Source organism: Hippocampus bargibanti, linkage group LG17, assembly GCF_051943395.1.
Source record: "Hippocampus bargibanti isolate YZ-2025 linkage group LG17, ASM5194339v1, whole genome shotgun sequence".
Lineage (NCBI taxonomy): Eukaryota > Metazoa > Chordata > Actinopteri > Syngnathiformes > Syngnathidae > Hippocampus > Hippocampus bargibanti.
This window is the reverse complement of record NC_142750.1, coordinates 1,900,001-1,924,574: the sequence shown is the minus strand read 5'-3', so window position 1 is coordinate 1,924,574 and position 24,574 is coordinate 1,900,001. Positions and strand designations below refer to the sequence as shown.

General features: G+C 41.0%; 3 protein-coding genes across 8 annotated transcripts in view; 1 reads left to right on the top strand and 2 right to left on the bottom strand.

Moving 5' to 3' along the window:
* cacna1ha (calcium voltage-gated channel subunit alpha1 Ha) overlaps positions 1-1,433 on the bottom strand; it is a 77,762-nt gene extending 76,329 nt beyond the window's left edge. For both annotated transcript variants that reach the window (XM_089018214.1, XM_089018216.1), the window contains exon 1: positions 1,353-1,433. The gene's annotated coding sequence lies outside the window, so the exon portion shown is untranslated. The remainder of the gene's footprint in view (positions 1-1,352) is intronic.
* Positions 1,434-4,962: 3,529 nt separating this feature from the next.
* Positions 4,963-10,185, top strand: b9d1 (B9 domain containing 1). The gene is made up of 7 exons (XM_089019411.1): positions 4,963-5,141; positions 5,279-5,347; positions 6,334-6,445; positions 6,534-6,630; positions 6,798-6,860; positions 6,984-7,051; positions 7,927-10,185. The coding sequence occupies exons 1-7, from the start codon at positions 5,079-5,081 to the stop codon at positions 8,067-8,069; spliced, it is 615 nt and encodes a 204-aa protein (XP_088875537.1). The 5' UTR covers positions 4,963-5,078; the 3' UTR covers positions 8,070-10,185.
* Positions 10,186-10,610: 425 nt separating this feature from the next.
* epn2 (epsin 2) overlaps positions 10,611-24,574 on the bottom strand; it is a 30,877-nt gene continuing 16,913 nt past the window's right edge. The window contains exons 1-10 of one of the 5 annotated variants that reach the window (XM_089018538.1): positions 22,579-22,820; positions 17,230-17,922; positions 16,933-17,087; positions 15,804-15,916; positions 15,581-15,685; positions 14,882-14,987; positions 13,669-13,812; positions 13,300-13,392; positions 12,070-12,297; positions 10,611-11,358 (exon numbers count right to left, since the gene is read on the bottom strand). In XM_089018538.1, coding sequence (XP_088874664.1) covers positions 11,123-11,358; positions 12,070-12,297; positions 13,300-13,392; positions 13,669-13,812; positions 14,882-14,987; positions 15,581-15,685; positions 15,804-15,916; positions 16,933-17,087; positions 17,230-17,660 — 1,611 coding nt within the window. In that variant the 5' untranslated portion in view covers positions 17,661-17,922; positions 22,579-22,820 and the 3' untranslated portion in view covers positions 10,611-11,122. Of the gene's footprint in view, positions 11,359-12,069; positions 12,298-13,299; positions 13,393-13,668; positions 13,813-14,881; positions 14,988-15,580; positions 15,686-15,803; positions 15,917-16,932; positions 17,088-17,229; positions 17,923-21,240; positions 21,441-22,578; positions 22,821-24,574 lie in introns of those variants that run through there. The other 4 variants (XM_089018536.1, XM_089018539.1, XM_089018537.1 and 1 more) reach the window with 4 other exon arrangements.

The following is a 24,574-nucleotide window of genomic DNA, read 5'->3' as shown; positions in this document are numbered from 1 at the left end:
ACTATATGTGTTTGGGGGAAAAATACAGAGTGTACTGTACGATATTTTTATTTTTATTTTTAAGTGGTAATCGGGCCACCCCGGAACTAAAAGTGTAATCTTGTAATCGGAGAGCGAATATGGAGGTGAATATCCAAATTTCCACCGGACCATTACACAACACTCCGACACCATTAACCTTTGTTGCCCTGCCACATAATAATAATAATAATAATAATAATAATAATAATGGTAATGGTGTCATATCATTAAATATTTATTTCAAGCACTTCTGGTAAAATGATGGAACCAACCCAACAAAAGTATTTATGGTCGTACATGTAGTACTTTTTCAGGAACAAACATAACCTAACTTGAATAAACCATTGGCGGTCCTCATTCCAAAAGCGCACTGAATATTCTGACCAAAAACGAATACCGTATTTTCCGGTGTATAAGGCGCACCCAAAACCGTTTTTGTTTGTTTTTTTAAGATAACCCTGCGCCTTGTACGCCTTAATATGTGAAGTCATATGTAGAAGAAGTAATGTGTATCCTAAGCCTCTACTGTAGCGCCTTATAATGTGGTGTACCTGATATTTTGAAAACTTTAATATATGTATATACAGTGATACCTCGCTTTACGAACGCTTTAGCTAAGAAACTTTTCGCCTAACATGAACATTAAATTCGGGAGAATATATTTTTAGCATACAAACTAGTTTTCGGGAAACACACGGAACACCGCAATGGGATAAATTGGCATATAAAATAAGGTATATTGTGTGTAGTTTTAAGGCTTATTTAGTAGAAAATTATGTTTTATGGGGACCTGGAAACGGATTATTCTCACTTTATTGGTTTCCTATGGAAATTAATTTTTGGGATACACACTTTTCGCCTTACACACTCCACACTTGTCTTACGAACCAATTAAGTTCATAAGACAAGGTGTCACTGTATTGCATTGTATTTTGGACAGCCGCCCTCATTTAGAGTTCATATAACTCCAGACCCATACAATTTAGGAATTAACTGTTTTTTTTCTGATGAAAGAAAGATTAAATTAAATTAAATTAAATTAAATCACATTACATTAAATTATATTAAATTGCATTAATTTACATTAAATTACAATAAATTACATGATATTAATTGAAATTAAACCAAATTAAATTAAATTAAGTTAAACTAAATTCAATTAAATTAATTCACATCACATCAAATTACATTACACTAAATTACCTTAAATTACATTAAACTACATGAAATGATGAAATTACATGAAATTAGACTAAATTAAATTACATTAAACCAAATTAAATTTAAACTAAATTAAATTGTGATTGTGATTGTGGATGTCTCTCACTCACCTGGTTCATATCAGCAGAGGGCACTCAAACGTGGTCATTTCTCTAAGCAGCTTCTCGTAGCCTCCGGGCCTGAAATCAATGCGTGCTCTGTAACATTAAAAACAATATATGACCGTGAGGAATACATTAGGAACGTGAAGAGCCACTTTCATTAGCGCAAGGACTTCTGAAGGCCACGGCTCAGGCCTTCACATCCTATATTGATTACATGTTTTATGTTTTCATGCCCAAAGCGTTTTGTTGTTAGCTTAACCAAGCTAAAATATGGCAATGGCTGAAACAAAAGTCTTTTTTTAAATAATGTGGCTCTCAAAAAGCACCTAGTATTTAAAATAAAAATTAAAGGACAACCGACACCATTTTTTTTTGTTTCCTAACTGACATCAGTAAAACATTTTATAGCATCTAAAATACCCAAAACACGCAGGCTGATATTTTTAGTCAAACGCAAAACACCAATAAAAATGACTTAAAGGACAACCGACGTCTCCGGACAAGTTGTGTCCATAATTTTTAAAATGTCTTCAAATGACTTCTACTGAGCGTATTTTACAAGGATTCCACCGCATATAGCTATATTTTACCTTTTAAGACTCGCGCTGAATATTCCGGAAGTCTTGTTTTTGAGTTGGTGACGAGACCATACGTGACGTCACTGAAGGAACGCCCCTGACCAAAAAAAAGACACATTGTAGCAGTCCTTCCATCACATCAATGTATTTTGCTGTACTTGTTTGGTCTGAAAACCTCGTGTTGCACCCATAAGCCACCAGAAGAGGGCGTCCAAGCTCCATGGAAGGAATTTATCAGCCTATGGAAACGGGATGATTAATTCCTCACGGGAGCTCGGTGGCCATTTTGTGCCTCTTTTTGGGTGATACATTTCCCCCCAATGTTGCCTCAAAATGGCACGGAATAAATTCTTTAATCGATTGCAAAAAATGTATGCTTTCCTCTTCAGAACTATTTGAATCATATTCATAACTGGATGTGTAACAAGAAAGCATATTCTCCGAATCTGAAGCCATTGTTTTGATTCTCCAGCAATGCAAGACGTCTTGGCGTGACGTCACGAACTGGGGGCGGGACTTTCTGAAAATGCCCAATTCGCAGCTCAATTTTTTTTGCAGATTTTGGACACTTTGTCATTTTTAGTGGTGTTTTGCATTTGACTAAAAATATCATACTGCGTGTTTTCGGGTATTTTAGATGCTATAATACCGTTTTCGTGGTGTCAGTTAGGAAACAAAAAAATGGTGTCGGTTGTCCTTTAAGGGAAAGAAAAGGGAACGCTGGCAGGTATTACAAAGTGTACACAAGCTCATGGCACTTGAATAAGAATGAGATAATGACATGAGAGATGAGGACGTGCACATGAAGAGAACATTTTGAGAGGGAACGTGCGGTTGGAATGTTGGCAAGAAAGGTTAATCGGGTGGGGGAGGGGGAGAAAATGACACACATTTGGCAAGCCAAAAACGCGGTGGTGGAGGAGGAGGAGGAGGACATGGTGGAATGAAACGGAATGGGGACGCACAGGGAAGGGGAAGAAAAGAGCAATATTTCATCAGTGTATGAGAGGATGACAAGAATGTAACCAAAAAAGGTGCAGAAGATGGGAGGAAGGGAGCTGGAAGGTGATCGAAAAAGTGGGGGAGGGGAAGGAGAGAGGTCAAAATGAAGCATGGTCCGGGAGGGCAATTGATCAGTGGGGGAAGACAAGCAGCTAGTACCAGATGTGCTACGTAGTATCATTTTATAGGGTAGTAATCCATCTAATTGATTGACTTGGAATTTATGAGAAAAAAAAAACAAGTATGTGCTTTCGGTGCCAAAATATAGTTTCTGATATATTTCGGGGAATATTCGATGTGAAAAAAAAACCTTCCAAATGATAGAAATTGCTTTTATAATAATAATAATAATAATAATACATTTCATTTATAAGCGCCTTTCAAAACTCTCAAGGTCACTTTACAGTCACAGGATCTGTTTTTCTGTGGGTGAGCAGCGGTAGCGTTCACTCAACCCGGAATAACGCAAACAGATAGAAAGCTAGCTAGCTGGCTAATAGATAACTAATAGCTAGCTAGCTATTTAGTTGGCTATCTAGCTGGCGATCTAGCTAGCTAACTATTTGCTATCTATCCATCCATCTATCCGCTATATATTAGCTATATCGCAAGCTAGCTATCTAGCTATCAAGTTAGCTATCTATTAACTGGCTAGCTATCTATTTACTATCAGCTATTTCACCAGCTAGCAATCAATTAGTACAGTCATCATTGTATTTTCACATATATTCCACGTTATATCATTGTGCCCGACTGAATAACAGGCAAGTTTTGCCACATAGAAGCCTGGCTGGAAGGTGGAATGTCTTTATGTCATCTGTTAATCTGACATTTTAACCTCCCGCCTGGTTTATTATGACATGGCAAGCTAGAACAGTGAGTTTGGTTGGCTAATTTCCATATATGGTCATTCGCCGTGGTTTGTATAAGAGTAAAGACATTAGAGATTATGTCATCCCCTTAGATGGGGGCACTTTGTTTATTTTTAACTTTTTGTGATATGACGCATACTCCATATTACTCCATTACAACATGTATTTTTTCCTCAAACGAGCACTTTGATAATTGTGTCTTTTACGTCAAAGATTGTCATGGACGGACTGTCTGCTTACACTCAAGTGTTTTGGGTACAAATGTTAGCTCTATTGTCACCGCATGGAGTAATTTCTCTCTAAAAATCTCCAGTAAAAGGTCAGAGAGTCACATTGGGAGGGGAAGCACAGTTCTGTGCGACTGACACAGACATTTTTGACACACAAACAAAATAACAGGAAGAACATGAGGGATAGAAAATTGTAGCTTATTTCTAGCCTGCGTGAGCACTTCATTTTCTACACTGTAACTCAAATTACACAAAATTATCCAAGCAAAGGAAGCTAATAGCCACGTTGAGGAGTAAGATTCCAAACATAGAATGAGTGCGGTACCATGAAAAAAACTCTTCATTTGCGTTCTGAGAGTATAATATTGAGAGTGTGGGTTGGACAAGTGCAATGGACCCCGAGTCCGTTGAAATAACTTGGACGGTTTCTCACTGAAAATAACGAATTAAAGAGAAATTCAAATAAAAGCTTAATACAAACGTGAGATGTGCTTCAATTGCGTTCTGAAAAGTTTTTTTTGCAATACCCCTACCCCCTCATTACAAGCCCCCAGATCGAAAACGTTTGCAAATCACTACCTTACTGTGTCACTCACCTTGCTCAGTTCAAACTGTGTCTGAGAGCTAAACGTGTCGGGGCATGGACACTAATGAGAACACGCGATACGGTAGAAACACGACATTGTTTGGCTGAAACGTTGTCGTGCAAATGAATTCATATCCTAAATTGTAAATATGCGTTTATTTAATTGAGTGACTCACTCACCAACATGTTATTTTTAAGTCTTCCGCTCCTTGGGACCACTGCCAACGCTTTCCGGTGTCGAGAGGTCGTTTTTTGCTACAATGTTGCCATCTTGTGGACATTAAGAGAATTGTTCCCCATATTGCACGTGTGTTAAATTTGAGCCTCGCGAGGAACTGTAGTGGGGTGTAACACGCGTCGCCTTAGCAACGGAGGAGCTTTAGCTAGCGCTCCGTACAGGCTAAATACATTTTCTAAAAGTATAGATTTTTGAAAACTGATTTTGATGTAGTTTTTAAGACAAGATGGCTACAAGCAACCCGTCTGTGTTTCTTCTCTCGGTGAACGGACAGATCGAAGGAGCCAATGTGAGTTTTGTGTGGCGCTTAGCTCATATAGCTTAGCTGGCGAGCGTTTCGAAGTCAAGGAACGCTATGAATTATTCTATTGAAGAAAAAGATTAAAGTGTGCGCATGTACTTGACATGGCGTGTTTTCCGTTTCAGTTTCCGAGTTACGACGATTTGTACTGCAAATACTGCTTTGTATACGGCCAAGACTGGATGCCCACCACTGTGAGTACTCTTGATGAATGCAGTGGTTCGAGGTGGTTTCATGTAGGGATGTGATAAAAATGTCCAATCATAATTCATCACACATTTCCGAATACCATATTAAAGCGCATTTGAATAGCTTTCAAATGACGTATAGATTATTGTTCTATGATAAATAATAAGTAAGTAATGGAATTTTTAATTTTCGAAATATGAGGGGATTTTCTGCCTGTAATTACAGTTAAAACAATGCAATATTACAGTTTTAACGATCATAACGTTCTTAATTTTTGGCAGATCTTAACGAGTAAGGTACTTTTCAAGCTTTTGAAATTATAAACAAGAACAGAAAACACAAGAAAAGATTCAATCTATAAATTAGCAAATATCAACAATCGAATGCAGGCAGATTGTCGTCAGAAATCCAAAATGGCTGTCACCGAATACTTGGAAAGAAAATTGCAAGCTCCAGAAATATATATGCTAATGCTTCTTGAAACATGGCAGTTACGGAGAAAAAAATATATATTCTACCACTTCTATGAGTTATAAAAATACAACTTACTCACCTTTATAAACTGTAGTGTTAGCAAAAAGAGCGTAAACTTTTTTTCCCTGTTTCTCATATTCGGAAATTTCAAGAACCAGGATGGAGGGAAATGTGTAATACGTCATCATAAACTGCGTAGCTTGGAAAATCCCACCAAAAAACGATTACATACTTCACAAAAATGCAATGATATACGACTGCGAGTACAGAGTGCGCTCGGATCACTGGAATATAGGTCACTGTCGCGTACCTAGAGAAATGTATGCGTAATATGTCAAATTAATCAAAGTTTTTGCCCAAAGGCAGGTGAGATAAAGGCCTGAACTCTCATTTGCATTTAAAAAAGTGTTGTTTTTTTCAGCTATATGCTCTAATTTTGTTTCTATTTTTTTTACGATGTAATTGTATTGTATTGTATTTTTTACGATGTAACTGTGACATGTTTTTGCCTTTGTAGGGTTTGGAAGAAGGCATCACTCAAATAACGTGCAAAGGCAATCAATCGTCACACAAATTGATATGGAACTTCCCACTGGATATAACCTTTAAGAGCACAAACCCTTCGGGATGTGAGTCTCTCGTGTGCAACACAATAATAATTTAATTGAATCAGAGAGAAATGCTGCTCAAAATCATTATGCGCTCTTTCTAAATTAGGGCCTCAACTTGTGCTGAGTGTATACGGACCAGACGTATTTGGCAATGATGTCGTCAGAGGATATGGAGCAACACACATCCCATTAACACCTGGAAAGTCAGTGCTACCCTCCATCGACTTTTGCTTGTGGAAGCAGTTGTAACATCTTTAGGATCCATTACAAGTGGCGTATAGAAGGATATATCACAAACTTATTATAAAATGTCCCGCAAGTGTATGTAAATAAATGTATTTAATACAGCTTTTTTTGGCTACCCCTGCAGACATACACGTACCTTACCCATGTTTGTTCCTGAACCCACGTGGAGACTTCAAAAATTCACCAGGTTCGTTGATAGTCTCTTTTCTTTGTCGTTAAGACACCTCAATGCATTAGGAAAAAAAAAGCTTGGGATACACATTTCATGAGTGTCAACTTGTATTTCCGTTTTTTTTTTTTTTCCATTAAGTTGGCTTTGGGGACGTCGACCAGAGTACACAGACCCTAAAGTGGTCGCCCAGGGTGAAGGGCGAGAAGGTATGTGTGAAGGTTCATTGTTTATCCTGAAAAAAAAAGAGAGGCAACAAGATTGGATTTACAGTCGTATCTCGGTTTACGAACTCCTTGGCTTACGAACCTTTCGGTTTACGAATGTTAAATTTATGAACATTTTACCTTGGCATACGAACTATTTTTCGGGATACACACAGAGCGCCACAATGAGTGATGTGTCGTTCGCCTAACAAGAAAATGGCAGCCGACTCAATTTTTGTCCTCTATTCCCCGCCCCCAGTCTTCGGTTAAAGCCACGTAATTGGTCAAGAACGCAGCAGTGAGGGGAGGTGGTTTAAACATTAAAGAGACAGGCAGACGACAGAGAGAGAGTGACAAAATGGATAGAAAACAGTGAAATTTGGACTCCTTTCAACTTTGATAGTTCAAAGGCAAGGTGAAGACTGCAAGGTTAAAATTCCCATCAATCAGACTCCACAAATAACCTGCACAAGCCATCTGTACACTTGATGCAAAAAGCTATCAACCCAGCTAAACAGAACACAATTGATGAGGAACTAGGTAAAATTATTAATAAATTAATAAAACGACTTTATTATCCAGTACAGTTTTTTTCTTTAATCGTAATACCATAGCACATTTATTATACATAAAATAAAGTATACTTTGTGTAGTTTTAAGGCTTGGAAAATTAGAAATTAAAAAATTATCTTTTATGGGGACCTGGGAACGGATTATTCTCATTTTAATGGTTTCCTATGGGAAATTAATTTTTGGGAAACACACTTTTCGCCTTACACACTCTGTCTGGGAACCAATTAAGTTCGTAAGCCAAGGTATCACTATAGTTGTTGTTTTTTGCCCGTGTCCACGTTCAAGAACCTGTTTTATGATTACAGTGACACGGGTTTGTTCCCAAGGATTTGTGACCGTCTGCTTTAACATTATCATGAAGGACATGAAGAAATTGGGCTACGATTCCGGACCGTCAAACACGCAAGCTAGTGCGTCCTCATCTGGCTGGTGCACAGAGGAAACGTGACCATATTCGGTCCTACCGAGCTGACAGAACCTGCATTGGTTGCTATGAGTCACGTACTGCCGCTTTGTCATGTGGTGTTCCGCAGGGCTCAATTTTGGGGCCTATGTTGTTCTCACTATATCTGCTCCTATTGGGTTCTATCCTAAGAATACATGGCTTCGCGCGAGCTATCTATTTGCTATCTAGCTCCCCGGCCGGCTATCTAGATAGCTATGTATTAGCTATATAGCTATCTAGCTAGCTTTCCATCTATTTGAGTTACTTCCGGGTTGAGTGAACGCTGGCGCGTGTGGCTGCCGGTGCTCACCCACAGAAACACTTGACTGACATACCGTGACTGTAAAGTGACCTTGAGAGTTTAGAAATGAAATGGATTATTATTATTATTATTATTATTATTTGTATTTTTATATTTTTTACATAAAGTTTTGACTGGATAGATGATCTTTGTTTTTTGTGAAGAGACACCGACAAAGGGTTACATAGCATTTGTTTGATGCAAATGTCTTTATAAATGACTTTTATGTAATCCATCATTTGCTATCTATTTCCTATGTATTAGCTGTCTGTCTGGCTAGCTAGTTATGTAGCTGGCTATTAGCTATATGGCTGTCTAGCTAGTTAGCTAGCTGTCTGGCTGGCTACCTATTAGCTATCTAGCTGGCTACCTGGCTGGCTATCCATTGGCTATTTGCTATCAATTAACTATCTGCTGGCTAGCTAGCTTTCAATCTATTTGAGTTACTTACAGGTTGAGTGAACCCTAGAACGTATCCTGTGACTGTAAAGTGATCTTGAGAGTTTTGAAAGGCGCTTATAGATGAAATGTATTGTTATTTTCTAACGATCGCTAACAACGCGTGAAAATCATGCTAAATATCCTGTTTTCTATTGAACATTTTGTTTGATGCAAATGCCTTTGTAAATGGCTTTTGTTATGTAATTCCATCATTTGTATTTTTATATTTTTTACATAGTTTTGACTTGATAGACGATCTTTGTTGGGTTTTTTTTTGAAAGAGACACTGACAAAGGGTTACATAGCTGATGTGATATACATTTACTTTCAACCAATGCAGCTACACTCATCCTCAACCAACAGGGGGCGCCCTGTAGTGCTCACTTGTTTAGATGCCGGTTAAGATTCCACGGTAAGTGTCCTACAAAATAAACCCCCATTACACAGAATAAAGGTCCAAAAAAATAAAAGTACGTTATGTTACAATAGTACAAATGATAAATTATATTATACAGATATAATGCCGTCAGATTGAGCAATAAAAAGCAGCCTGGCTCCCAGCGCTATGAAGAGAGAGTAACTAGAGAGACGTGCAGAAGAATAAAAAAAGTGGCTAGTAATTCATATCAAGACAGTCTGTAAGGTCTCGATAAAAGCATAGTGAATACAAAGTGATGCATCGTCGTCATCAACGACGACAGCGTCGTTGCGAAACGTTCAGAAAACAAAGTGGTCATTTGCAGTGTCATCCTTTTTTTTTTTTTTTTTGTCCATGACCGCTTCAACGTTTGTGAAATCGCGAAGGTTGACGAAACAAGTGCGTCCGCGAGGCGTAGTTCAATAAGCCGATCCTTGCCAAACTCATTAGACATTGTCTCCTTTTAACTCATTCACTGCCATTCCCAAATTTATTCAGGAATTTAAAATATGACGTAGAGCGCCGTTCCCGAATTTGTTTGGGTTGTTTTTTTGAGTGCCGATAAAGCGCTGGCAATGTTTTTTTTTTTCCCTTCCACAAGGGGGCAGCATTTCCCTTTTTCCCCATGTTAGCGCTTTGTTACAGCTTCAGCTGTTGTTGAAGTGCTATATAAACCAATACGTATGTATCGCATTGTATTTTGGACAGCCGTCCTCATTTCAAGCTCATATTACGCCAGACCCATATCATTTAGGAATTAACTCTTTTTGTCTGATGACAAAAGAGAGTCTAAGGTTTCTAACGCTGTACTGAATGTTTATGTAGTCCTAAAAGTCACTATTCTGTAGGTCCTGGAATTTGATTGACAATGACAAAAACCCTGGCACTGGAGTGGACACTTTTTGCACATCGCCGGGCAGTCAATGAGTTAAACATGAGCTTACTGCATTGTTTGCATATATATATATATATATATATATATATATATATATATATATATATATATATATATATATATATACATATATGTGTATACACATATATATATATATATATATATATATATATATATGTGTATATATATATACACACACACATATATATATATATATATACACATATATGTATATATATTTGTTTTCAATTTAATAATAATAATAATAATAATAATAATACATTATTCATCGTGCTGTTTGCACTCAATTGACCTATCCCGCATCCATGATCTAAGAAAAACAAAATCTCCACCTTCCCACTGTGATGTGGGAAGCGGTACAGAAAAAGTTCAACGTTGGAAGCTGCCGCATCCTCGTTTTGCAGCTAGCCTCTTTAGCTACGCTAAGGTGTCGCCGTGAGCTCAACAGTCGCGGAAAGTATTTGTTAAAAAAAAAAAAAAAAAAAAAAAAAGCGAACAAAATGTGCAAAATCCCTGCTTCGGAACACACGCACGGAATATTAACATATGGGACGATCTCGGATCATTCAAACGGTGAAGTGAAGGGAAGGAAAACTTACTGGCAAATACACAGTGTAACAGCACTCATACGTGCGCCCATTAACACACGCGTGCGCTATTCGGCTAACGGGGCTTATAAAAGATTAGCTTTAGTTACCTCCCACGGAAGAAAGTAGCAATCCCGCGGAGGAGGGGGGGAGAAGGGTGAGGGGACAAGTGCACCTGTTGCGATTGGGGGGTGGGAAATGTAAACACTTCTATCAACACCGCCGTCGCATCAAAATGGAACACGAGGCGGAAGCGTGCGGTCATGTTAAAAAGGATGCCACATTTTTTTACCAACTCGCTGGAGGCGGGGTTAGAAAAAGGATACATGGGACCAGACAACTTGTGGTGGTTGGGGGGGGGGTCCCACGTTGTCCTGCAGTCATCCCTCCTTTTCACAAAAGGAACGGGTTGGTGGCTCCAGCGGGTTGCGTCCCAGCCTGGGGGGACGTGCTCATCAGCGACTGGGACATGGCGCCCATCGGGCGTCCCGCGGCGGCCATGGAATCAGGCATGCCGCTGACGAAGCCCGACGGCATGGGGCTGACTCGCATCTGGTTGAGGGTGGGAGGAGCCGGCTGGCTCACTTGGAAGGGGTTGGCGTGGGGGGCCGAGGATGCCGTCGCGCCGCCTGAGTGGACAATAAATATTAGAAGCACATAAAAAAGGCAAAAGGAGTTCCATTCATCCATCCACAGGGATGCAATTAAAACTATTTAAAAAGTGTCTCAAAAGGGGGCCAAATTCTAAAATGGATGGGCCCAATTTAACTAGATTGCCCATGTATACTAAACTGATACCGTATTTATTCAAGTATAACGCACACAATTCTCTACCTAAAAAAGAACTCAAAGTTTGGGTGCGCGTTATAAACGAGGCCTGGGAAAAAAATACTCATATATATTTAATGCTTTATCCCTTCCAGGAGGGGGCAGCATTTCCATGGCTATTCTCACCCTTCAGTTTCAATTTTCAGAAAGACCCGGATCACACGCATTCCTTTTTTTTAAATTGTTGATTAGCATTTCTTTAGCTACGCTTCATTTGATTTTCTCGCCTCGCCCACACTGAAATGTGAGTTAAGCACAGTAGCTATAAGCTGTATAGCTACCTAGCTACAAGCTGTATAGCTACCTAGCTATAAGCTGTATAGCAACCTAGCTATAAGCTTTATAGCAACCTAGCTATCTCGATGGCTATTACCTATCTATTACTTATCTTGTGACTGTAAAGTGACCATGAGAGTTTGAAAGGCGCTTATAAATGAAATGTATTATTATTATTATTATTTTATCATAAAATGTGTGTGGTTGTTTCATTGAATTGGTGACATCCCACAGACCTGCTGAAGCCAAGAAGGGGTTGAACGCCGGTGCAGGTTGGGCTGGTTTGGTCACGAGAGAATCCAGGTTGACCAGAGCGGCGTTAGGCCCCAGGAATGACTCTGGGGTCTTCCTGGTTGGATTTGAAGACGTGGAAATGGATGTGGGAAGAGGGTCAAAGATGTCCAGACTGCCGCTGCTTGCAAGACTGGCTTGGGATGGAACAGAGGAAGCGATCCCGGCATCACCTGCAAAATACAAATTGTTGTATACATGCAGAAAAATCAAGATTGCGAACCAATAACTTCTAAATTTTGAGGAGCATTTTTTTGCAGGTCAATCCCAAAAATTGTGATGCAAAACCTCTTATACTGAGCCGTGTGAGATTTGTAAATAAGTGTAGATTGGTGACACCACAACAATTAACACCCCAATGATTCAAGACCAGAGCAAACAGCCTTAAAGGACAACCGACACCATTTTTTTGTTTCCTAACTGACATCAGAAAAACGTTTTATAGCATCTCAAATACCCAAAACATACAGGGTGATATTTTTAGTAAAATGCAAAACACCAATAAAAATGACTTAAAGTGTCTAAAAACTACTTCAATTCGAAACCGGAAGTGGCTAGTTTCAGAAGGTCCCGCCCCCTTGTACGTGGTGTCACGCCAAGACTTGCTCGAGAATCAAAACAATGGCTTCAGATTCGGAAAAGATGCTTTCTTCTTACTCATCCAGTTATGAATATGATTCAAATAGTTCTGAAGAGGAAAGCATACATGTGGCAATCGATTCAAGAACAAGCATTGACGTGATGGAAGGACTGCTACAATGTGTCCTTTTTTTCGGTCAGGGGCGTTCCTGCAGTGACGTCACGTACGGACTCGTCACCAACTCAAAAACAAGACCGGAATATTCAGCGCAGATCTTAAAACGTAAAATATAGTTATATGTGGTGGAATCTTTGTAAGATACGCTCGGTTGAAGTCATTTGAAGCCATTTTACAAATTATGGACACGTCAGTAGTCGTCGGTTGTCCTTTAAATCTTAATTGTTATGTCTTCTCGTGTGAAAAGAAAATGGCTGCTCGAGACTGGTCGTCGAAACATACAAAGACAGAAGACACGCGTGCGGCCCCTTCAGAAATATTAGATTAGAACAAATGGACGTCACGTCACGTCACGTCACGTAGGAGGAACAACACAGAATGTGTCAATAAGGGGAGAGACAATGGACAGGGTGAGTACCGGCGGGGACAGAAGAGGACGAGCGCAGGTTGTCAAACTCTGAGAAGTCCTCTTTGGACGTACCATTGGATTCACTGAACAGGTCAAAGTTACCTGGATGGACACAACATACACATAGAATGTAAAGCAAAGACGAACGGACGCACGGATGGTTACAGACAAAAAAAAAAAAACAAATGGGAATGAATATCTAAGTCAAAAAGGTTCCCGATCCCTGATCGAAGTAGATCCAAAAGGAGACAGACGCCCAAAAAAAAGCTAAATGAAACAACCAAACACCGTTTTGAGTCTCCAGGATTTTGTTCCATTATTTTCGACTTCATTATTCAGTCTGAAAAGACATGGGCAACCGTCCGCTATGGAACCAACCTGTCTTGGGGCGAGTTGCGGCGGACCCCCAAGGATCAGATGGGGGGGTGGACTTGGATGCCCAGGGATCGCTGTTCTTTATGGGTGGATGTGAGGTAGGCGCCCCCCACGGGTCCGCTGAGGCTGCCGATTTCGAAGCAGAACCTTGGGATGGGGGGGAAATAGATGTAATGAGTGCATAGGTTATATATGAGAGAAAGCATAGGTGTCAAAGTCAAGGCCCAGGGGCCAAATCTGGCCCGCCACATCATTTTAGTCGGCCCTCGAAAGCAAATCAAGAATGTCAAGGGCCATGACGCTTGCTAAAATCCCAACCAAAATGTCAAATTGTCATATGTAAACCACAATCACTGTCATTATTCTTGACTTCAGATCTGAAAACTAGTCATTCGTTAATTTTTTTGTGCCAAACGATGTGCAAAAATGTGTCCACTCCAGAGCCAGGGTTTTTTTCATTTTCACTCACATTTCAGGACCCACAGAATATTGAGTTTTAGGACTACATAAATATTCAATGCACCGTAAGAAACCTTAGACCAGGGGTGTCCAAAGTCGGTCCTCGAGGGACGCCGTCCTGCCTGTTTTCCAGCTTTCCCAGGACCAACGCACCTGATTCAAATGATCAGCTCATCAGGCAGCTCTGAAGCAGCATCAAAATGGTCCTGATGATTTGAATCAGGTGCGTTGCTCCTGGGAGAGCTGGAAAACAGGCTTTGGACACCCCTGCCTTAGACTCTTGGAAAAAAAATAGTTAATCCCTAAATTATATGGGTCTGGAGTTATCTGAGCTTGAAATGGGGGCTGGTATACAAAAGACAAATGCTGCCACCTCGTTGAAGGGAAAAAAAAAACATTCCTAGAGGTCTGACCAGCGCTTTATCGGCACGCAAGAAAACCCCTAACCCAAATAATTGCTGATCTCGACTGTGCGCGAGGTCTTGGGTAAATAAGTTCCGGTCCCATGAAACCACCTGGGCTGCTTTTTTTAACGACTGTCCCTCGCAATAGGCACGTATTTCTCCCCGCGAACCTCATCCTTTCATGTGGTCTGTCGGGGAACTCTGGTCTACTTGACTTTATTGTCACTGGGCCTGCAGAGCAACATTCCTAGCTTGACAAGAGAGTCAACCAACTGTTGTCAGAGTTTCAGGTAGGGGTGAGGCACTTGTGTACAAACGCAGTACCTAATAAGCAAAGGTATACAAATATGTACCATAAGGTTTCCAGGGGTCTCCTTTGGCTAAAGCTCCTGCACCCCAAGGGTCAGCAGTCGCACCTGGTTCTGGAACATCCATTAAATCCATCAGGGTTGACTGTGGCTGAAAAAAAAATTGACATTTCTTAGAAGGAAAAAAAAACTAGTTGGAGCAAACATGGCGGATTTTTTTTGTTGTAATTGTGCATGTAATATGCAGGGATGAGAATGACAAATGAGAAAAAAGGCTGAAAAAAGGTCGGGGGGGCACACGAATATATACAGGTAACATCCGACTTACGACCGAGTTCTGTTCTGACCAAACGGTCGTAAGTCAAAATGGTCGTAAGTCGAAATCCATTCCAAATGTTGACTAGAGACTCGGAGACTGACTGGCAAACTCCCCCCTCTGATACCATCACACAGTCGATTGCTAGCGATTTGAGTCAGGAAACATATTAGGTAGCTGGCTAGCTATTAGCTATCTATTGGCTAGCCAGCTAGCTTTCTATCTATTTCAGTTACTTTGGGGTTGAGTGAACGCTGGCGCGTGTGGCTGCCACTGCTTACCCACAGCAAAAAAAAACTATCCCGTAACTATAAAGTGACCTTGAGAAATTTGAAAGGCGCTTAGAAATCAAATGTATTATTATCAGTCGGGTCAAGCAAAATGAGCGCCAGAGGACGAATTTAGCATAAAACCTGATGGTAACGCACCAGTTTTTTCTTGTGTGCCAGTTTGCCGGAATCCGGACCTCCCTTTTTGCTCTCCTCCAAGGCCATCTGTAGTCTTAAATCGTCCCCCCTTCGTATGCGCTCCTCCTGTAAGTCGGCAAATCTTCAACTAAGGTCTGAATGGTGCGCAATTTGTGTGATTCCAAAACGACACACAAAACCCGACAAAAAGTGATTTGATACAAAGACACGCAATGCCTCGTACCTGCTCGGCTGCTTCTCTGCTCATGGCCAGAGCCAATTGCAACTGGAGTTCCTCCTCGCCGCTCGTCTGAGGTCTGGCTTGCTCTAACTCCGATCCGGCATTGGGAGATGTGGCTGATTGGACAAAAGCAGACAGAAAAACGGACTAATTAAAATATCGGGGATGAAAAAAAATAATCTCTTTTTATTCTACTCGCTGAAAAAAAAAATACAGTGATACCTCGGCTTTAGTTTACAATCTTTTCGCTTTACGAACATTAATTGCCGAGAATATAATATTGGCATATGAACTAGTTTTTGGCGGACGAACCAAACCACACATAGCGCCACGGTGGCTGCGGACTAGTTTTCGGCGGATGAACACAAAACCACACGGTCGAACAGCGCCACGGTGGCTGGCGGGCTAGTTTTCCACACTTCCTCTATTTGAGCGCAGATGTGGTTTGTTACCGTGTGGAGTACTTTTGCTATTATGGGACCGAAAAAGACTCCGCCACAGGCTGGTGTTAAGCCTAAGAAGACATTAAAGAAAATTACAGTCAGCAGAAGGAGATCATCGAAAAAGACGAACAAGGTGTGCGTTTGTGTGACTTAGCGTCCCAGTACCAGTATGCTAAGTCGACCATTGCTACGCGCGGCTAAGGGCGTTTCTGTGTTGTCTAAGCAACTGTCTCAGGCAATAGAAGAGCTTGCAAAACTTCTGTTGATTTGGATTAACGGAAAGCAGCTAGCAGGGGACAGTGTGTGAGGGTATTATCGCCGAGAAAGCACGGCAACTTCACTCGGATATCATCAAGAGGCAACTCCATCAACGACCATCACAAAGGTAAATAAAATGACTTTATTGTACAGTACAGTTTATTTCTTTAATTACAAAACAATAGCGCAGTTATTACACATAAAATCAGGTATATTTTGTGTCGTTTTAAGGCTTATTTAGTAGAAAATTGTCTTTTATGGGGACCTGGGAACGGATTATTTGCATTTTTAATAGGTTTGTTAGAGGAAATAAATGTTTGGCTTTTCGCCTTACACACACTTTCTGGGAATCAATTAAGTTCGTAAGCCAAGGTATCACTGTACCGTATTTTCCGGTATGTGACAGTTTTACCTAAGAAAAAAATACTCACATCCATGGTAGGAGGCAGGCGAACCCTCTGACCTGCCGTACTCTTCACTGTAAGAAGTCGAGAGGTTGGGCTGGGATGAGCCTCGGCCAAAGCCAATCTGACTGCTCCCCGTGGACACCTGGGCCATACGCTCTTTGGTCTTCAAAGCCTGAGAACTTTGCGGACAAAACACAGCAAATCTTCTTTAAAAGGTTTCAAGAGTCTTCTCTTTGATAAAAGACTGAGACGTGAAAACTGGGAGTAGTTTTGAAGCTGTTGAGTTGAATGAGGGTTTCAATTTGACAACGACTATCTTACCGCTCTCCTTTGAGACGATCTTCGTCTTTAAGAAGGACCACGAGCTGCTTGCTCTTCTCCCTCACGTTAATGCCCTGGTCCTTGCCATCTCTGTCAACGTACTGGAAGTCTTTCAGAGTCTGGATGGCAAAGATGTTCTCTTTGCACTGCAGCGCCACTCGCTCCGAGCCGGTCTTGATCAGGTAGTCGAGGAGGGTGAGCGCTTTGTAGACATGGCGCCAGTTCTTGCCGTGGTCATTGAGTCGTCTCCAGATCATGCTCATGATCTCGCTGAAGGCCACCACGTTGTAAGTTAAGTCGGCAATTTCAGACATGAGTGAGGATGAGGGACCCCAGGGGTCATTAGAGGTGGCCTCTCTGACTTTCTTTTCCGCTTCAGAGTAGTTGTTCACCATGTTCTTCATTTGCCGACGGATTGTGGAGCTCGGCATTGTGGCGGCCGAGGCGGAACACGGGTGGGCTCAGCAATTTCCACTCTGGCGCAAAGAGGAGCGTTCACGGCACAGGTTTTGCGTATTTATGCAAAAGCTGCGTGTCAGCCTGAGGTCTCCCAGTCTGAAAAACGTGCTGGATAAGTTCGAGTCTAAGAGGTTTCTTCAGGCCAGTGCAGTGTTCCTGAGTCCTCCAGAACAATGTCTGTTAAAACCATTTCTACACACAAAGTGCGAACAGGGCTTGCGACCGTGCCATAACCTAGGAAGCAGAAAGTAAAAGGGTATTCATTACAGGTGGCAGATGTTACCATGAAGCACCCAGAGTCCGTAACAACAAATATGTTGAAGCCTCCTGTCCGACAGTAACTAGGATCCCATCTAACGGTACGTTGGACTTAGGAATTGTCATAGAACCTGTGAAATATAACTGTCAGATCTATGTCCCACAAACTTCTTGAACTTCAATGAAAAGAAGACAGAAGTGATTCTCTGTTTGGTCCCAGTGGCTCATGAACATCTGTAAATAAAAATTGCAAGATGGTGACATACGATCTGATTGTTGGAGAGTCTAAATCCCTCATAATCCAACTTGAGTTGTTCTCAACATCCAAAAGGGTGACTCTGGACATGTCCTATTAGGTAATATACGTGCACTTGGCATGCAGCGGCATGCCCCGCAACCAATGGCATAAACGGTGGTTCGGTCGGTCGGGAGTGTTCAGAGGTGTGCGTTTCAATTGCAAAGTCACTATTTGAAGTTTTGATTGTGAGAGCAGCTTCCGGCTTGGCCATGCCACGAAGGGACAGCTGGAGGGGAAACGAGGATGTGTGAGAATGCCTTGGGGGGGGGGTGAGAAAACAACTTGGCACATCCCGTCAACTCACTTAATGCCAGTAAAATGTGATTCCTGTGGAGACCCCCCCCCCCTACCCACGCACACACACACCCTTCTAACTTTCCCTCATCACCACGCACCGCCATGAATACGACCGAGGCCTAATGACACATCTGCTGCAATAATCACCTATTCACTCACTGCGGATAGGAGGAAAAGAAGAGGGTCTCTGTCTTGTCCATCGCAACCCCCACGAATATCCCCCCCCCCCCCATCAGCCCAAATCCACACGGGCGCATGCATGCAGACACACCGGAACTACCCCCACCACAAACATAGCCGGGCCCCCGTTTCCTTAAAGGACAACCGACACCTCCGGACAAGTTGTCTCCATAATTTGTAAAATCACTTCAAATGACTTCTACTGGGTGTAATTTACAAAGATTCCACCGCATATAGGTATACTTTCCGTTTTAGGACTTGCGCTGATTATTCAGGAAGTCTTGTTTTTGAGTTGGCGACGATTCCTGACGTGACGTCACGTCAGGAACGCCCCAGAAAGCGACACACAATGCATTTTAGGTACTTTGTTTGGTCTGAAAACATCGTGTTGATCCGTGTTGATGGCAAAATTAGAAGGAAAACACATAAATAATGCGATGGTGAATCGTTGACTGTTGCACCAAGACTACTATTTGATACTAGTTGACACAAGCTCCCAGCGGACAAATCAGCCCATTTCCAACGGAGCTTGTGCGCCATCTTGTGCATTTTCTGGGAGCTACATTGAAGTCCAGTCGCCTCAAAATTGATACGGAAGGACTTCTTTAATCGACTGCAAATATTTATACTTTCCTCTTCAGAACTATTTGAATCATATTCATAACTGATTGAGTAACAAGAAAGCATCTTCTCCGAATCTGAAGCCATTGTTTTGATTCTAGAGCAAGGCAAGATGTCCTGGCGTGACGTCACGAACACGGGGGGGACCTTCTGAAACTCGCCATTTCCGAGGTCATTTTGAAGTAGTTTTGGGACACTTCAAGTCAATTTTTATTGGTGTTTTGCATTTGACTAAAAATATCAGCCTGCGTGTTTTGGGTATTTTAGATGCTATAAAACGTTTTTCTGACGTCAGTTAGGAAACAAAAAAATGGTGTCGGTTGTCCTTTAAGTCTTTCTTGTGCGGCACTCGCAAATTTCGATGAAAAAAGCATAATAGTGCACGTCAAAGCAAATGAAATCACTGTGCTTTTTCTTAAGCTCAAAGGCGATTCCAAAAGTTTAAGGGCCTACCAGCAGACAGAGACGGTTATCTTTCCACATTATCTTGACTTTGCTTCACGAAGCAATAAGATTCCATCAGTGATGGGGTTGGGATATCCATCTTAGGGGTGGAACGGTTTGATGGCTTACTGATAAACACTGACAAATTTGCTTGGTTGGTTATTACCGCTGTTTCACATTATATTTGTGTTAGTATCATATTTAGCATCTGTACCCGATACTAAAAAAAATTAAAGATGCAAACTGAAGAAGATAAGCACCAATGTTTAAATCGTACTTGGTTTTTGCTGATGACGCGAATTATGGATACACAAATAGTTTTTTCACACACACTGAAACAAAGTAAAGACCAGAAAGAGTTCTAAGTAACACCACATTTCTTATCCATTTGTACAGTACAACCAAAACAATCGTGTGTTACTATTTCAGTTAGGAACACAATCAATTCTGGACAGAGACAGCGCCCTGGCAAAAAAAAAATGCCACGCAATATCGCATTAAAGACGAATGAAATCGGGACATTTTTTAAGTATTGGAAAGGCGTAAGAAACCGTAAAAACCGGCGATGCTGCGAAATAAATAGAACAAATCACAGCGTTTCCTTGAACGGACGCGATTGATTTCTGTCACTGACGTATCTTTTAGTTCCCTACAGACATAATCAATATCACTCACTCACACACCCAAATCGTGTTTTCCGATTTTTGTTCAAAATAAACAGAAATATTTTCTGGAAGTTAACGCGGAGTATGTAAAATCTCGGTCGAAATACAGTAAAGTCTCGTTATATCGATATCGGATATATCGATAGTCCCGGTTATATCGATACTATTTCTATGCACCCACGGAGAAAATTACATGCAAACAGGGTCGGATATATCGATAGTCCCGGTTATATCGATATTTTTTCGGACTCCCTTGAGTATCGATATAACGAGACTTTACTGTAGCTTAAATGCTAACTAGCGTTAGCAAATTGCGAGCAAACTTGTGAGTTAACTTGCGTAACTTTATTCCCTTGATGAAGATCGATGTTGATTCGACGTTTATTGTTTTCACAACTCGGCAACTCGACGATGGAGTCAAGTGGCATTTTATTCACATCGAGTGGTGGGACACTGACGATTAGGAAGGAAAAAAAGTTGGGGAGCCAAGCTAGCAACCCGCAGAGCTCGTCTGTACTGTAGTCGGTTCAATCACGTCAAATGTTGCCAACTCGGCGTCAAATCGTACTGCTTGTTTTGTGATTATTTGAATTTATATCCAACCCTGCGTTGCATATTTATTGGAATCCATAAACGGTATCAAAACAGTCGACTAGCATGTTAAAATATGTAGGCAATCCTCTACTAACGGGTGCTCGGTGGAGACATCGCCACTGAAAACTGGATTAAGGGACGCTACATAAACGTTGAAATAATTCCTCTACGTATTCAAAGCAGGCTGGGTCTTACCGTTTATTTCCAATTGGTTCTGATTTAAATAACAATCCAGGGTTGCAGACCTTAAAACGTGTCCTTCAAATTCCAGATGTTTAAAAAAACTAAAATGAGACAAAAAAAAAATCAAGATAATGTACTTATTTCGGCGGAGCTTGTTGCGCCTCCGCCTAGCCAAAGTGTTGCTAATGCTAAGAGGAGGCTAAAGGTTTCCCCTCCTCCAGAACATGGAGGGCGGTTTGGGAGGTGGAGAGCCGGGGATGGGTGTGACCGACAAAGCCTGACTCACGCACACACAAAGGGGACCTTCCTTGACAGCCCAATGAAAAAACGACATAAATGAGACCGGTCAGCTTGTTTTAAGAGGACAAATACAAATACAGTGGGACCTTGGCTCACGCACTTAATTGGTTCCCAGACAGTGTTTACGGCGAAAAGTGTGTATCCCAAAAAATAATTTCCCATAGGAAACCATTAAAATGAGAATAATCCGTTCCATGGTATCTATAAAATATAATTTTCAACTAAATAAGCCTTAAAGGACAACCGACGTCTCCGGACAAGTTGTGTCCATAATTTGTAAAATGGCTTCAAATGACTTCTACTGAGCATATTTTACAAAGATTCCACCGCATATAGCTTAATTTTACGTTTTAAGACTCACACTGAATATTCAGGAAGTCTTGTTTTTGAGTTGGTGACGAGTCCGTACATGATGTCACTGAAGGAACGCCCCTGACCGAAAAAAAGACACATTGGAGCAGTCCTTCCATCACATCAATGTATTTTGCTGTACTTGTTTGGTCTGAAAACCTCGTGTTGCCAGAAGAGGGCGACCAAGCTCCATATAAGGAATGTATCAGCCTGTGGAAACGCAATACAATGGCATGTCTATATATACCTTATTCTATGTATAATAAATGTGCTATTGTATTGTAATGAAAGAAATACACTGCACTGTATAATAAAGTTGTTTTATTTACCTTTGTGATGGTCGTTGATGGCTTGATGGAATGGGGTTCAAACTTCTCTTCCTGTGTTATGAAAGTCCGGTTAGGCATCTTTTTCAAAAAAAAGGCCGGTCTCATCTGCATTAAATACTTGCTGAGGAACGTAGCCTTCTTCTTTCACCATTTCGAGGAATGATCCCTTATATCAATAAACGGCAAACTTCCAGGTTGCCGCATGACAATATCAGAGTGAATTAGCCGCGCTCGACTATAATTGCTTTATTCACGCTGTCGCCGGCTAGCTGCTTTTCGTTCATCCAAATTAACAGAAGTTTTTCGACCTCTTCTATTGCCCCAGACTGTTGCTTTGACAGCACGGAAACACCTTTAGCAACACACGCACCTTTAATGGCTTCTTTTTCGCGAGGGATGGTAGCAATGGTGGACTTAGCATATTGCTACTGGGCCCTGAAGTCAGACAAACGCACACCTCGTTCATGTTTCTCAATGATCTCCTTCTTCTCCTCGACTGTAATTTTGTTTTGTGTCTTCTTTGGCTGAACACGAGCCTATGGTGGGGTCTTTTTCTGTCCCATAACATCAAAACTATCCGTAAAAAATCCTTGAAGACGATCGACGTGTGCACTCAAGAGAAAGGGGGTGTGGAAAGGTAGGCTGGCTGGGGCGCTGTTCGGTCGTGTGCTTTGGTGTTCTTCCGCCGAAGATTACTCCGCCAGCCATGGTGGGGCGGCGCTCCACGTGTATCCCGAAAAGTAGTGCGTATTCCCAAGGTTTAATTTTCATCAATTTAACGTTCGTAAACCAAAGAATTCGCAAGGCAAGGTGTTCGTAAACCGAGGCCCCACTGTACTTCGGACTGCGAGTGACTTTTCCCATCTCAAAGTATTGCTCATATTATTGGAAAACCCCATACTTCCTGGTCACATTTGTTCAACCTGTTTCCTGGCTGGTTATGATGCCTATTCGAGGCTTTCTAATTAGTTCGTTCTGTTATGATGCACAAACATATCAGTTCTAAAATAAACAGCAGCATCAGCAACGATGGAATCAAACACATGATGCAAATGTTCCAAGGTGGGGAATGTGTGTGTGTGTGTGTGTGTGTGTGTGTGTGTGTGTGTGTGTGTTACAGGTGTGGTATAAATCTAGAAAATATTGTAGAGCAGCATTCCACCCTTCAAGTCTTTTTCCACTGCATGTGTCTGATCATGTCTCAGCGTCATGGCAGCATTCATCACGTTTTTATAAAGCTACTCAAAAAATACAGTGTCGTATTTCAATCGGGTTTTATGAATACAGGCGTGTAAAATGGGACTGAGTTGTTACACTTGAGTGCATGACTTGCATTTTTTTTTCATTCCGCTTCATTTAGTTAGTCATAAGCCAGCCACACATAGCAAGTGTGTCCGAAATTTCTCTTTATTACTATCTATTAGCTATCTAACTATATAGCTAGCTATCTATTAGTCATTTATTAGCTAGCAATTTACGATTCTTCGTTTTCCTCAAAACCAACGGGTGTTTACACCATTTGCACTCGTGTCTTTGTCAATTGATGAACTCAAACATTTTTTTAAATCACGGCGCTTGTTTGCTATAACTCGATATCATCACGTACCTCCAGTTTTGGCCGCTAGAGGTCAGGCGTGTTCTAGTTTTAATAATAATAATAATAATAATAGAATACATTTTGAGTTACTTCCGAGTTGAGTGAACGCCGGCGCGTGTGGCTGCCGCTGCTCACCTGCAGAAAAAAAGTCCTGTGACTGTAAAGTCTCCTTGAGAATTTTGAAAAGCGCTTATAAATGAAATGTATTATTATTATTATTATTATTATTATTATTATTATTATTATTATTATTATTATTATTATTATTATTATTATTATTATTATTACCATAACTACAATGGGGCTTGCAGCAAAACAAGGTAGTTTCTGATGTACAGTTGAAATGTTGAAATGTTGAAAATGCATGGATGAATAGAGGGATTATTTCTCTGCCATTGCATTATATCAAAACATGTACACAATTTATGTGGAACTTGTGCATTGCTGTTGGATATTGAAATTATCCCTTCAAATATTTAAAGCGCACTTTCTCAGAAACTGCAGGGGTCGTCATGCTCGAGTAAATTTAGCTCTTAAAAAATGACGCAAGATGAAATCAACCACTCGTCCCCGATGCTGGATTCACACATGCATACGTACATCTCACTCAAAGTCAGCGTCGCAAATATATTGCTCGCTCTCTGCCATCATTAAATATTCAGCGCACTTCTTTCTATTTTATCTAGCGACTAGAATATATCACCGCTAAATATTTCGAAGGCAGTTATTCTGATAGATTTGGGAGGCCTCAATGTCAAAAATGTAAAGA